We start from the raw sequence: 13189 nt of genomic DNA, 5'->3' as shown, positions 1-13189 counted from the left end.
CCAGGGAAAATTAGCGACCATGACATACTGCTAGATCTATTTTCCATCAAGGGAACTTTCAGGATCATCAAAGACAGGTTAAGTAATGGGAAATTCTTGATATGGAGTTGAGAAAATTATCAAACCCACTGAAGAAAATCAGTTTCTATATTGTATGTGTCCAGTCGGTTGAACTAAAGACCCCAGATATTCTGGATAAGAGTTTACGTAACTTTTTTTTTTTTATTGCATTTTAGGTTTTGGGGTACATGTGAAAAACATGCAAGATTGTTGCATAGGTGCATATGTGGCAGTGTGATTTGCTGCCTTCCTCCCCTTCACCTATATGTGGCATTTCTCCCCATGCTATCTCTCCTCATACATAACTTTTTAAGAAGGCAGAGAGAGCAACTTCTGGCAGACATGTAAGTAAGAGTTGCACAGGAATTTTTCTGTCTGGAGCAAATGTCCCAGGAAGTGGCAGGGTGCCATTTCTGTATCAATAGGTAGATGAAATTTGCATAATGAGCACTGTAATCAAGAAGAAATCACTTCTGACTACAAATTAAACCATCTCATTTTCTCTTCAAGAAACAAATCAAAGAGAAGTAAAACTGGAGAAATCAGAATAATATCTGTCGACTGTATTACTGTCAATATCCTGGTTATGATATCGTAATAAAGTCTTGCAAAATGTTACAACTGAGAGAAAAGTACAAAGGATCTCTGTCATTTCTTACAATTACTTATGAATCTACAATTATCTCAATAAAAAATTTTCACTAAAAAAATCAAATGAAGAAAAAAAAAAAATCAAACGAGGGCCAGGCACGGTGGCTTATGCCTGTAATCCCAGCACTTTGGGAGGCTGAAGTGGGAGGATTGCTTGAGCCCAGGAGTTCATAACCAGCCTGGACAACATAGTGAGATGCTATCTCTTTTAAAAAAATCAAATGCGATCTCCTAAAAATATACTCAAATGTGTAATAAATACATGTATTTACACACATACAGCCACAGCAGCATTATTCATTGCAGTCCCAAACTGGAAATAGCTCAATTGTCTACAGCAGAGTATGTATAAATTGAGATATAATCATACAACGAAATCCTAATCTGCAATGAAAAGGAATGAACCACTGCCACATACACAACACATAAGAATGTAACATGTTGAAGTGAAGAAACTAGACACAAAAGAATATATACTGTGAAATTTCCATTTATAAAAAGTTCAAACAGGCTGGGCACGGTGGCTCATGCCTGTAATCACAGCACTTTGGGAGGCTGAGGTGGGTGGATCACCTGAGGTCAGGAGTTGAAGACCAGCCTGGCCAACATGGTAAAACCCGGTCTCTACTAAAAATACAAAAAATTAGCTGGGCGTGGTGGCACATGCCTGTAATCCCAGCTACTCAGGAGGCTGAGGTGGGAGAATCACTTGAACCCTGGAGGCAGAGGTTGCAGTGAGCCAAGATAGCACCATTGCACTCCAGCTTGGGCAACAAGAGCAAAATTCCGTCTCAAAAAATAAAAAAGAAAGAAAAGAAAAATGTTCAAAGTTCAAAAACAGGCAAACTCAATTTACTTATGATGTTACGGGAATATAGTGGGCACCTCTAGGGATGAAGGACCAGATAGTGATGATACAAGTATGTTCACTTCCTACGGTGACATCTTATGGCTAAATCTCAAAAATATAGGAAGTATGTCAAGTAGTCAAATTCACAGAAACACAAGTAGAATGTGATTACCAGGTGCTGGGGGAAGGAATAAAATGGAATTTGTTTAATGAGTATAGTCTCATTTTTGCAAGATGTAAAAGTTCTGGAGATCTGATTCACAACCATATTCAGTATTTAAAACAATCAAATTGTACACTTAAAAATGTTTGGCTGAGCACAGTGGCTCACGCCTGTAACCCTAGCACTTTGGGAGGCCAAGGTGGGTGGATCACCTGAGGTCAGGAGTTCAAGAGCAGCCTGACCAACATTGAGAAACCTCGTCTCTACTAAAAATAGACAGTTAGCCAGGTGTGGTGGCGGGTGCCTGTAATTCCAGCTACTCGGGAGGCTGAGGCAGGAGAATCGCTTGAACCCAGGAGGCAGAGGTTGTGGTGAGCTGAGATCGCGCCATTGCACTCCAGCCTGGGTAACAAGAGCGAAACTCCGTCTCAAAAAAAAAAAAAAGTTTAAGATGGGGGAGGTGCAGTGGCTCGTGCCTATAATCCCTGGACTTTGGCAGGCTGAGGCAGGAGAATTACTAGAGGCCAGGGGTTGGAGGCCAGCCTGGGCAACACAGGAAGACCCCCACACCTCTATTAAAAATAAAGAAATCCAGGTGTGGTGGCGCACACCTGTAGTCCCAGCTACTTGGGAGGCTGAGGCAGGAAGATTGCTTGAGCCCAGGAGTTTGAGGCTACAATGAGCTATGATCACAACACTACACTCCAGCCTGAGTGACAGAGCAAGACCCTGTCTTAAAAAAAAAAGCATTTAAAATGGTAAATTTCAGCTCACACCTGTAATCCCAGCACTTTGGGAGGCCAAGGCGGGCAGATCACTTGAGATTGGGAGTTTGAGACCAGCCTGGCCAACATGGCGAAATCCCATCTCTACTGAAAATACAAAAATTAGCTGGGTGTGGTGGTGCGCACCTGTAATTCCAGCTACTCAGGAGGCTGGGGCAAGAAAATCACTTGAACCCAGGAGGCGGAGGTTATAGTGAACAGAGATCACGCCACTCCACTCCAACCTGGGTGATGGAGAATGTCTAAAAATAAAAATAAAAATACAGATTTTGTGCTGTGTTTTTACCACAGTATAAATGTTTAAGCAAAATACAATTAAAAATAGAAATGTAATATTTATATATACATACTTTTTAGGAATATATCTAGATGCTATAAAACTAGGAAAAGGATGGAAATAATGAATCAAGAGTGATGGTTATTTTGGGGGGCAGGAAGAAGGAAAGAGGCTAGAAAAAATCATAAGTAAAGACCATTTGATTAGATCCAGGTTATGGTTAAGGTCTTGTTTTCCTTGAGACACAGTTTCACTCTGTCACCCAGGCTGGAGTGCAGTGGCACAATTTCTGCTCTCTGCAACCTCCAACTCTCAGGTTCAAGCAATTTTCATGCCCCAGCCTCCTGAGTAGCTGGGATTACATGGAGTAGCATGCACCACCATGCCTGGCTAATTTTTGTATTATTAGCAGTGACAGGGTTTCGCCATGTTGGCCAGGCTGGTCTCAAACTCCTAACCTCAAGTGATTCACTCGCCTTGGCCTCCAAAGGTGCTGGGATTACAGGCGTGAGCCACCGCGCCAGGCCTTATGGTTAAGGTCTTAATTTTCATTTTGGATAGTGAGTTAACAGGTGCTTGTTACATTTAAAATAATTAACTACATATATTCATAAATACATATATATAAGAATTGTATTACGTATGCAGTATATTATGCAAAAAAGGCATTTAGAGTTAGAAGTCAGGATAGTTATCTTGGGGAAGTGAGGGGTCTTGATTGGGAAGGAGCATTTCTAGGGTCCTAGCACTATTCTTTCTCAACTTGGACGGTGGTTTCACAAATGCGTTGACTTAGTCAAAGTTGGTTGAAATTGCTTTGAGGCTTGGTATATTTTTCTACTACAGTTTTAAAAAAATATTTCTTAAAAATCATGCAATTAACATTTGTAAAGAAGAGACACCTGATTACATAATCAGTAAGATTAGACACAAGGCAGACTTTTCAAATTGTTCTAGCTGCAGAAAACCTTCTTCAAGCAATATTTTGGATGGAATCCCAATCCACACAATCAAGTAATATGCTTAAAAGTGGACAGCAGTCTTCAAGAATCAGTTTAAGGCCAGGTGCAGTGGCTCATACCTGTAATCCCAACACTTCAGGAGGCTAAAGCAGGATGATCACTTAAGGCCAGGAGTTCAAGAACAGCCTGGGCAACATAGTGAGGCCCCATCTCTACAAAAGGTAAAATAAAAAATAAACCTAACCAGGCATGGTGGTGCACAACCATAGTCCCAGCTACTTGAGAGCTAAGGTGGAAGGATTGCTTGAGCCCAGGTCAAGGCTGCAGTGAGCCGTGTAATCTGCATTCTGGTCTGGGTGACAGAGCATGACCCTCTCTCAAAACAAAACAAAAAACCCCAATACCCTTTCACAATTAAGAAAAAAAAGAAAACTCAGAGCCTGGGTGCAGTGGCTCATGCCTGTAATCTCAGCACTTTGGGAGGCCAAGGTGGATGGATCACTTGAGTCCGGGAGAGATGGGGTCTTGCTACATTGCCCAAGCAGGAGTGCAGTGGCTATTCACAGGCACAATTATTGCATGCTACAGTATTCAACTGATGGCCTGAAGCAATCCTCTGGCATCACCCACCTGAGTAGCTGGGACTACAGGTGCTCAACACCATGTCCAGTTCCCAGTTGATTTTTCACAAGGATGCCAAGTCTATTCAGTGGAGGAAAGAACAGTCTTTTCAACAAATGATGCTGGGAAACTGGATTGTCATATGCAAAAGAAAGAAGCTGAACCCCTACCCCATACCATATTAAAAACAATTAACTAAAAATGGATCAATGACCTAAATATAAAAGCTAAAATCATAAAACTCTTAGAGAAAACATAAGGGTAAATGTTCATGACCTTGAAATTGGCAATGGATTCTTAGATATGATACCACAAAAGCATGGGTAACAACAACAAAAAACAGATACACTGGACTCCATCAAAATGAAAACTTTTTAGCATCAAAGGACATCAAGACTAAAAACACAATTTACAGAATGTGAGAAAATATCTGCAAATCATATATATCTGATCAAGGATTAATATCTAGACTATATAAAGAACTGTAACCAGGGCCAGGCGCGGTGGCTCACGCCTGTAATCCCAGCACTTTGGGAGGCCGAGGCAGGTGGATCACGAGGTCAAGAGATCGAGACCATCCTGGTCAACATGGTGAAACCCTGTCTCTACTAAAAATACAAAAAATTAGCTGGGCATGGTGGTGCGTGCCTGTAATCCCAGCTACTCAGGAGGCTGAGGCAGGAGAATTGCCTGAACCCAGGAGGCGGAGGTTGCGGTGAGCCGAGATCGCGCCATTGCACTCCAGCCTGGGTAACAAGAGCGAAACTCCGTCTCAAAAAACAAACAAACAAACAAGAACTGTAACCTAACAACAAAGATGATCCAGCTTAAAACCAGGCAAAGAGCTCTCTCTCTCTCTCTCCTTCTTCTCACATTCAAATTTTTAAAAAGGCAAAGAACTCTAGTAGACATTTCTCCAAAGAATATATACAAATAACCAATAAGATGAAAAAATGTGCAATATCAGTAGTCATTAAGGAAATGAATTATGTCAGAAAGGGACACCCCTACACCAACAAAAAAAGCAAATAAACAGTCAAACCATAAGGAGACACCACTTTACACCTGCTAGGATGGCTACAATAAAAAATATATATGAACAAATGGGATCTTCGTACATTGTTGGTGGGAATATAAAATGGTTTGGCACTGTGGGAAACAGTTTGGAGGTTCCTCAAAAAGCCAAACATAGAATTACCATATGACCCAACAATTCCACTCTTAGATATGTCCAAATGAATTAAAAACAGATTCAAACAGAGACTTGTACGCCAATGCTCACTGCAGCATTGTTCACAATAGCCAAATGGTAGACAACCCATGCCCATAAACAGATGAATAGATAGGCAAAATGTGGTATATACATAAAATATTATTCAGCCTTAAAAATGAATGAAATTGCTAGGCGTGGCAGCTCACACCTGTAATCCCAGCACTTTGGAGGGCCGAGGCAGGAGGATCACCTGAGGTCAATCGTTCGAGACCAGCCTGACCAACATGGAGAAACCCCGTCTCTACCAAAAATACAAAATTAGCCAGGTGTGGTGGCGCATGCCTATAATCTCAGCTACTCAGGAGGCTGAGGCAGGAGAAAGCTTGAACCTGCAAGACGGAGGTTGCAGTGAGCTGAGATCATGTGCCATTGCACTCCAGCCTGGGCAACAAGAGTGAAACTCTGTCTCAAAAAAAAAAAAAAAAAAGAGAGAGAGTAAAACCAGTTTTATATATCTATAATTAATATAAACTAAAAATGTGCTTTTGTCTGAGTCATAACAAAACAAGACAGAAGTGTATGGGGGATTATGCTCAGTAATCTAGTTTAGTTGTTTATACTATTCAAATCTATTAGACACTCAAAAATTCCTCCCTACTTTTTATTAAGTAAGCCTAATAAGACAGTAGATATTTCCCATTTTTTTTCTAGGATTTGCTTTATATTTAAATCTCACATGAATTTGCAAAAAAAAAAGGTTCATCCAACCTGAATAGCCTTTGTACTTTAACACTAATGGACTCTGTGTCTACTTAATAGTATGTATGCAGTTACACAATATTACAAATTCAAATAAACTATACTGCAACCAAGATTATAAACTGCCAAAAGAGATGAAACAATGATTGGGATCTATTCATTTCTATCTAAGTCAAGCAATAATAATAAAGTTGAAATACGTTACAGCTACTACAGAAATTTCCTAATGTCCTCTTGTGAAAAATTTTATCCAGTTCAACTGTCCAAAGAATATGTGATAGGAGCAGGGGAAATCGATTGACTTTTCCTTAGTTTTGTTTACTTTACTAAGTTTACTGGTGAGCAGACAGAAAATCTATATTTCAACAGAAGAAAGAGGACAAATTCCTTATGGAAAGTAATGCTTCCAGATTACTAATTCTATGGAAATAGGGGACTTATGGGCAGAAAAAAGGAGAATATGAAGAATGACAGTTACAGAATAAAAATCTTATTGGGAAAAAAAATTACACAAATTTTCTGTGGGTGGAAATTCCATACTGATGTAATAAAAATATAACAATGGAGATATACTAGAGACCACATGACTTGGAAAAGGAAATCTAGAAACATTAAGATTGAGGAAGTGCAAAATTAGGCCTGGTGATGAAAAGAGGGTCCTCTAGCCAAACACATTACCTCATCAAAATAAAACATGGAGGCTAAAATTTTGGAGAAGACAAAAACTACTTCCTAAAAAACAGTCTGCAGGGCAGAGAAAGATAACAGACCTGGGGGGTGAACTGGAGGAAATGGTACTGGTCTATAGGTACTTGCATTTGGATTAGAATGAGCCTGATAAGAAAAGGCTGTCACCGGCCAGCGGGGCACAGTGGCTCGGTGGCTCATGCCTGTAATCCTAGCACTTTAGGAGGCTCACGTAGGTGGATCACGAGGTAAGGAGTTCGAGACCAGCCTGGCCAATATGGTGAAACCCTGTCTCTACTAAAAATATGGAAAAAATTAGCCAGGTATGGTGGCGTGCACCTGTAATCTCAGCTACTCAGGAGGCTGAGGCGGGAGAATCGCTTGAACCTGGGAGGTGGAGGTTACAGTGAGCTGAGATTACGCCACTGTACTCCAGCCTGGGTGACAGAGCAAGACTCTGTCTCAAAAAAAAAAGAAAGAAAGAAAAAAAAAAGGCTGTGGCCTAAGAGAGACAAACTAGCAGGCTGCCAAGAATGGTATAACCTTAGCAGGGTCTGAAGTTCAGGTCTGTAGATCTAAACATAACTTCACATCCTTATCCCCACCCAATCAGGACCCACTGCATTGATTCTCACAACTCCATAGGTACCTTTCATGGTATTTATGTATCACAATTGCAATTATTTATGTAACATCTTTCTTCTCTATCAGACTAGATAAATTCCACTGGGAATAGAGACAACATCTGTCCCATTCATGGCTGTTTTAGAACACAGCATGGTGCCTGGAACATAATGGGACCTAGGAAGTGAGCACACAAACTGCTCACAAGTGTGAACACAAGTGAGTGCATGCCATGCCCCTGTGCGAAATGAATAAATAAATGAAAGTGCTAGAAGTTAAATTCTGCCTCATCTTAGCTCTCACCTTCCCTAGAACTAACCACTTGGAACCACTCTTGGCAGACAGCATTATTTCTATAAAATTATAATGTTTGGTCAGGCGCAGTGGCTCACTCCTGTAATCCCAGCACTTTGGGAGGCTGAGACCGGAGGATCACCTGAGGTCAGGAGTTCGAGACTAGCCTGACCAACATAGTGAAACCCTGTCTCTATTAAAAACACAAAAAAATTAGCCGGGTATGGTGGCGAATACCCGTAATCCCAGCTACTTGGGAAGTTGAGGCAGGAGAATTGCTTGAACCTGGGAGGCAGAGGTTGTAATTAGCTAATACTGCGCCACTGCACTCCAGCCTGGGAGAGAGTGAGACTCCATCTCAAAAATTAATTAATTAATTTAATTGTAATGTTAATTCCACTGGGCAAGCAACAATCAAACTGAACTTTCTTTTGACGAGCCTTGGAGAAATCCAGTAGGAATTATTAGTCAAACTCCAAAGCTTTCAAGAAATACCCTAGGATTGTACCAAATAGAGCCTGCATTCGCAGCAGTCTTAAGGCCAGGCCACTCTCTACCTCACATGACAATTACTTGTGCACAGATCTTCCCTGCAAATCCAAGTCATCTAATTTACCTTTCAATCCTTCAAAGCACTTGCCGCTTGGCGCTCAAAAGATGCTGCAGGAAACAATGCAATTTTGTTTTAAAAACAAAAATAATCACTAACATTTACTGAGTTCTTTAGGCCAGGTAATATGCCATAACAAGTCTATATATGAACTATTTAAATTACTTGTCACAACTACAACTACCCTGTCAAGTATGTGCTATTATCTCCATTTTACAGATGAGAAAGGGCCTTTACAGAGCTTATTTCCACAAGGTTCCACAACTATTAAGTGGTAAAGTAGAAACCTTAGCCAGACACTTGGACCTCAAAGACAATATCCAGCCACTAGAAAAAATGCTTTCAAGTCAGTAATAACAATCCAATTTTTAAAAGGGCAAAACTAAACAGATACTTCACAAAAAGACATATATAAAGGGCCAATAAGCCCATGGAAAGATACAACATCATTAGTCATCAGGACAATGCAAGTTAAAACCACAATTATATACCATTCCACATCCATTACAATGGCTATTTTTTTGAGGCAGAGTCTTGCTCTGGCACCCAGGCTGCCATGCAGTGCCACAATCTCAGCTCACTGCAACCTCCATCTCCCAGGTTCAAGAAATTCTCCTGCCTCAGCCTCCCGAGTAGCTAAGAGTATAGGCACACGCCACCACACCCCGCTAATTTTTGTATTTTTAGAAGAGACGAGGTTTCTCCATGTTGGCCAGGCTGGCCTCGAATTCTTGACCTCAGGTGATCCACCCACCTCAGCCTCCCAAAGTGCTGGGATTAGAGGCGTGAGCCACCGCGCCTGGCCAACACACACCCATCAGAATGGCTAAAAGTAAAATGACTAACAATTACAATGTGTCAATGAAGATGTGAAAAAACTGGAAAACCCACATTGTGGTGGGAGTATAAAATGATATAAACACTTCAGGAAATGCCCTGGCAGTAGCTTAAAAAGTTAAATAGACATATAACCTAGTAATCTCACTCCTAGCAATTTTACTACTAGGAATTTGCCCAGGAGGAATACATACCTACCTAGGTCCACATAAAGATTTGTACATGAACGTTCCCAGCAGTTTTATTCATAATAGCCCCAAACTGGAGACAATCCAAATGTCAATCAACAGGTGAATGGATAAACAAATGTTGGTATATTCACACAATGAAATTAGAAGTTACAAATCACTGATAACAGAAAAAAAACAGATGAGTCTCACAGATCTACTGAGCAAAATAAGCTAGACAGAAGAGTACCTACTATAGTGTTAGAAATAAAATCAGTGTGAATGGGGACAACACTGGTAGAAATGTTCTATAGAGTCATGTGCCGCATAATATGGTCAACAACGGACCATATGTATGATAGTGGTCCCGTAAGATTATAATACCATATTTTTATTGCACCTTTTCTATGTTTAGATGCACAAATACTTGCTACTGTGTCACAACTGCCTGCAGGTTTATACAGGTTTATAGCCTAGGAACAAGAGGCTATATCATACAGCTTAGGTGGGTAGTAGGCTATACCACTTAGGTTTAAGTACACTCTATCATATTCATAAAGGGATAAAATCACCTAATGATGCAGTTCTCAGAATGTGTCCTCATTGTGAAATGACCCATGACTGTATATTGATTGTGATGGTGATTATACAGATGAGACATTTATTCGACAAAACTCATTAAACTCTACATTCAAAATCTGTACATTTTATTGTCCCTACATTTGATTTCAATTAAGTTGATTTAGAGAAAAAAATGTGACAGCAAAATATTGATAAATCCAAATGTTTACCAATAGGATACTGCTTAAATAAATTATGATCCATATAATAAATCCTATGCAGCTGTGGTGAAGGAGGAGGAGGGATGCCAGTTATTGCTATGGAAAGATCACTGAGATATACAGTGAAGTGAAAAAAGCAAGACACAGATCAGTGTGCATAGTATGCTACCTTCTGTGTAAAAAAAAGTAACTACATTCACTTTGGCTTGTATATGCAAAAAGAAACTGAATAAATCAAGAAGAAATTGGAGAAAATAAAACCACAAATGAAAAACATTATTTTCTTCTTTTTCTTTTCCTTTTCTTGAGACACAGTCTTGCTGTGTCGCCCAGGCTGGAGTGCAGTGGCGCCATCTCAGCTCACTGCAGCCTCCACCTGCCAGGTTCAAGCTATTCTCCTACCTCAGCCTCCCAAGTAGCTGGGATTACAGGAACCACCATGCCTGGCTAATTTTCATATATTTAGCAGAGATGAGGTTTTGTCATGTTGCCCAGGCTGGTCTCGAACTCCTGACCTCAGGTGATATGCCCACCTCTGCCTCCCAAAGTGCTGGGATTATAGGCATAAGCCACTGTGCCCAGCTGGAAAAACATGATTTTCTACCCATTTAGAACCATGCTTTAGCATAAAACTTATTACGAAGCAAGTACTAGAAGTCATAGCTAAGGCTAGAATTTTGAAGTAATGCTATGCCGACAAGAGAAATCAAGGGATCTGTCAAATCTGCTACTATCAATTGCATGATCAGGATCTCTCTGAACCTGTTACTTGTACCTCTGTTAAAATAAAAATCACTACTATCAAAGTCACTCTCGACTAGTGTTTTGAAGATGAAATAATGGGAAAGCACTTTTAAAAGCATAAAATGCCACACACCATACAAATGCAAGAAGTTACTAAATTCTGAGTTGTTAAATTATTGTCCACTAGTAAGACTGATTAAAAATGATGTTCTTGCCGGGTGTGGTGGCTCACACCTGTAATCCCAGCACTTTGGGAGGCCGAGATGGGCAGATCACGAGGTCAGGAGTTTGAAACCAGCCTGACCAACATGGGGAAACCCTGTCGCTACTAAAAATACAAAAAAAATTAGCCAGGCATGGCAGTGTGTGACTGTAATCCCAGCTACTCAGGAGGGTAAGGCAGGAGAATTGCTTGAACCCACGAGATGGAGGTTGCAGTGAAGATTGTGCCACTGCACTCCCACCTGGGCACACAAGACTCTGTCTCAAAATAATAATAATAATGTTCTTTAGGGGAAACTTTTAAATTTTAAAAGTTTTTAGAATTAAAAATCAGGATGCAGATTTAGGCCCCAGATTCACTGAAAAAAATATTTCACTAGCATATTTGCTTCAGAGAAATAGAAATGAACTTTTACAAAATCATTAATCTAGTTCTCAAAATAAATTGATCACACATACAAAAAAAAAGGAAAAAAAAAAATCAAAGCTTCAAACCAATCTTTAGTGGCTGCATATCACTAGTTGCCTGGGGTTGGGGAGAGAATGACTGTAAAGGGAAAGGAAGCTTTTCAGAGTGATGGAAATGCTGTCTTCACATGGAAAAATACTTCAAAACTCATCAAAATGTACATTTTAGATGGGCACAATTTATGTGTGTACATTACACCTCAATAAATGTAGTTTAAATTTTTTTAAAAAGTCTATCCTGTTTCCTTAATTAAAAAAAAAAATTAGTTGCACCATGATCTGAAAGATAATTTTTTAAAATGAGATCTAATGCAACAGGCTTGAAGATTAAATAAAACAGGCTTGAAGAGTTAAGAAAGAGAGTGACAAAACAATGAGTCAATGACAAAAAAAAGAGGGGGTCACTTTATGACCTTCTGGCCTCAAGGTCAACTCAGATTACGGGGAAAAAAAAAAAAAATAGAGGCATAACCAAGGTTGGGGGAGGGGTATGGAGAGAAATCTCAGCTTCTAGTCAAGACGACAAAAACCAAAAGCGGTATTACTTCAGAAGGCACATTGGAAAAAGCACAGATGTGGGTGCACTTCAGACCCAGGTTCAATGGATCTAGGCCGTTAAGCGTATGACCTTGAGAGTCCTCAACCTGAGCCTCAGTTTCCCTTTCTGTAAAATGGAGATAATGATGGCTTAGAGTTTAGCCGAGCACACAGCAAGTGCTCGACACATAATACATGATCTTATGTAAGGCACCAGAACTCGGAGCTGACTGGAAATGTATGCAGACTAAAAAGCCCTCCCCCCAATCCCACCCCAGTTTCCCTCTGAGGATCGTGGTCCCTTTCCTACGCCTTATCGCCCCCAGTCAGGCCTCCCTTCCTTCCCAAATACCCTCCAGACAGCCTTTTCACCCCCCCCCCGGCAGCTCCAGAGGCCTCCCACCTCCCGGGCCCCACCTCATTGAGGAAGCGGGTGACATCGTAGACTCGCCCATGGATTACAAGCCACAGTTCCTTCAAGGAGTTGCGCTTCGCCACCTCCTCCAACCGGTAATAGGTGGCTGAGGTGTCGACCTCCTGCCCTTTCCCATCGTTGCCGCTAGCTTCCGCAGTCGCCATTGAACCGGACACCGCCTCTCCACAGCTAACTGGGATTCCGCTACTACCTTCCTTGAGAGCCCGCGCTCAGCCTTCCTCGGCTTCCGTAGCTAGGGCCCATAAGGCCTTGGGAGGGATCCTAGCAACAGCCAATCACACTTCCGAATAGTTCCTGGTTCGTTGTTTTTTTTTTCACCAATGAAACGAGGGGGCTCAGTTCGAAATCCCGCCCACTCCTCGCCCCATCCTCCAGGTGAAAGTGTGGTTCGAGGTCCAACTAACCAATCAGGGTCGTTCAATCTCCAACTTCACCAATCA

At 41.0% G+C, this 13189-nt stretch overlaps 1 protein-coding gene across 12 annotated transcripts in view; it reads right to left on the bottom strand.

The window, feature by feature from the left end:
* The window catches only part of LOC105706844 (cytochrome b5 type B), a 71420-nt gene extending 58442 nt beyond the window's left edge, over positions 1–12978 (bottom strand). For all 12 annotated transcript variants that reach the window (XR_010344873.1, XR_010344876.1, XR_010344877.1 and 9 more), the window contains exon 1: positions 12731–12978. Coding sequence is in view for 7 of the 12 variants with exons in the window: in XM_064383236.1 (XP_064239306.1) it covers positions 12731–12892 (162 nt within the window). In the remaining 5 variants the exon portion in view is untranslated. The remainder of the gene's footprint in view (positions 1–12730) is intronic.
* Between the last annotated feature and the right edge of the window lie 211 nt (positions 12979–13189).

This window comes from Aotus nancymaae, unplaced genomic scaffold, assembly GCF_030222135.1.
Source record: "Aotus nancymaae isolate 86718 unplaced genomic scaffold, 86718_ANA_hifiasm-v0.15.2.pri h1tg000030l, whole genome shotgun sequence".
NCBI lineage: Eukaryota > Metazoa > Chordata > Mammalia > Primates > Aotidae > Aotus > Aotus nancymaae.
Note: the sequence above shows the minus strand (reverse complement) of the source record. Positions and strands in the feature narration are given on the sequence as shown.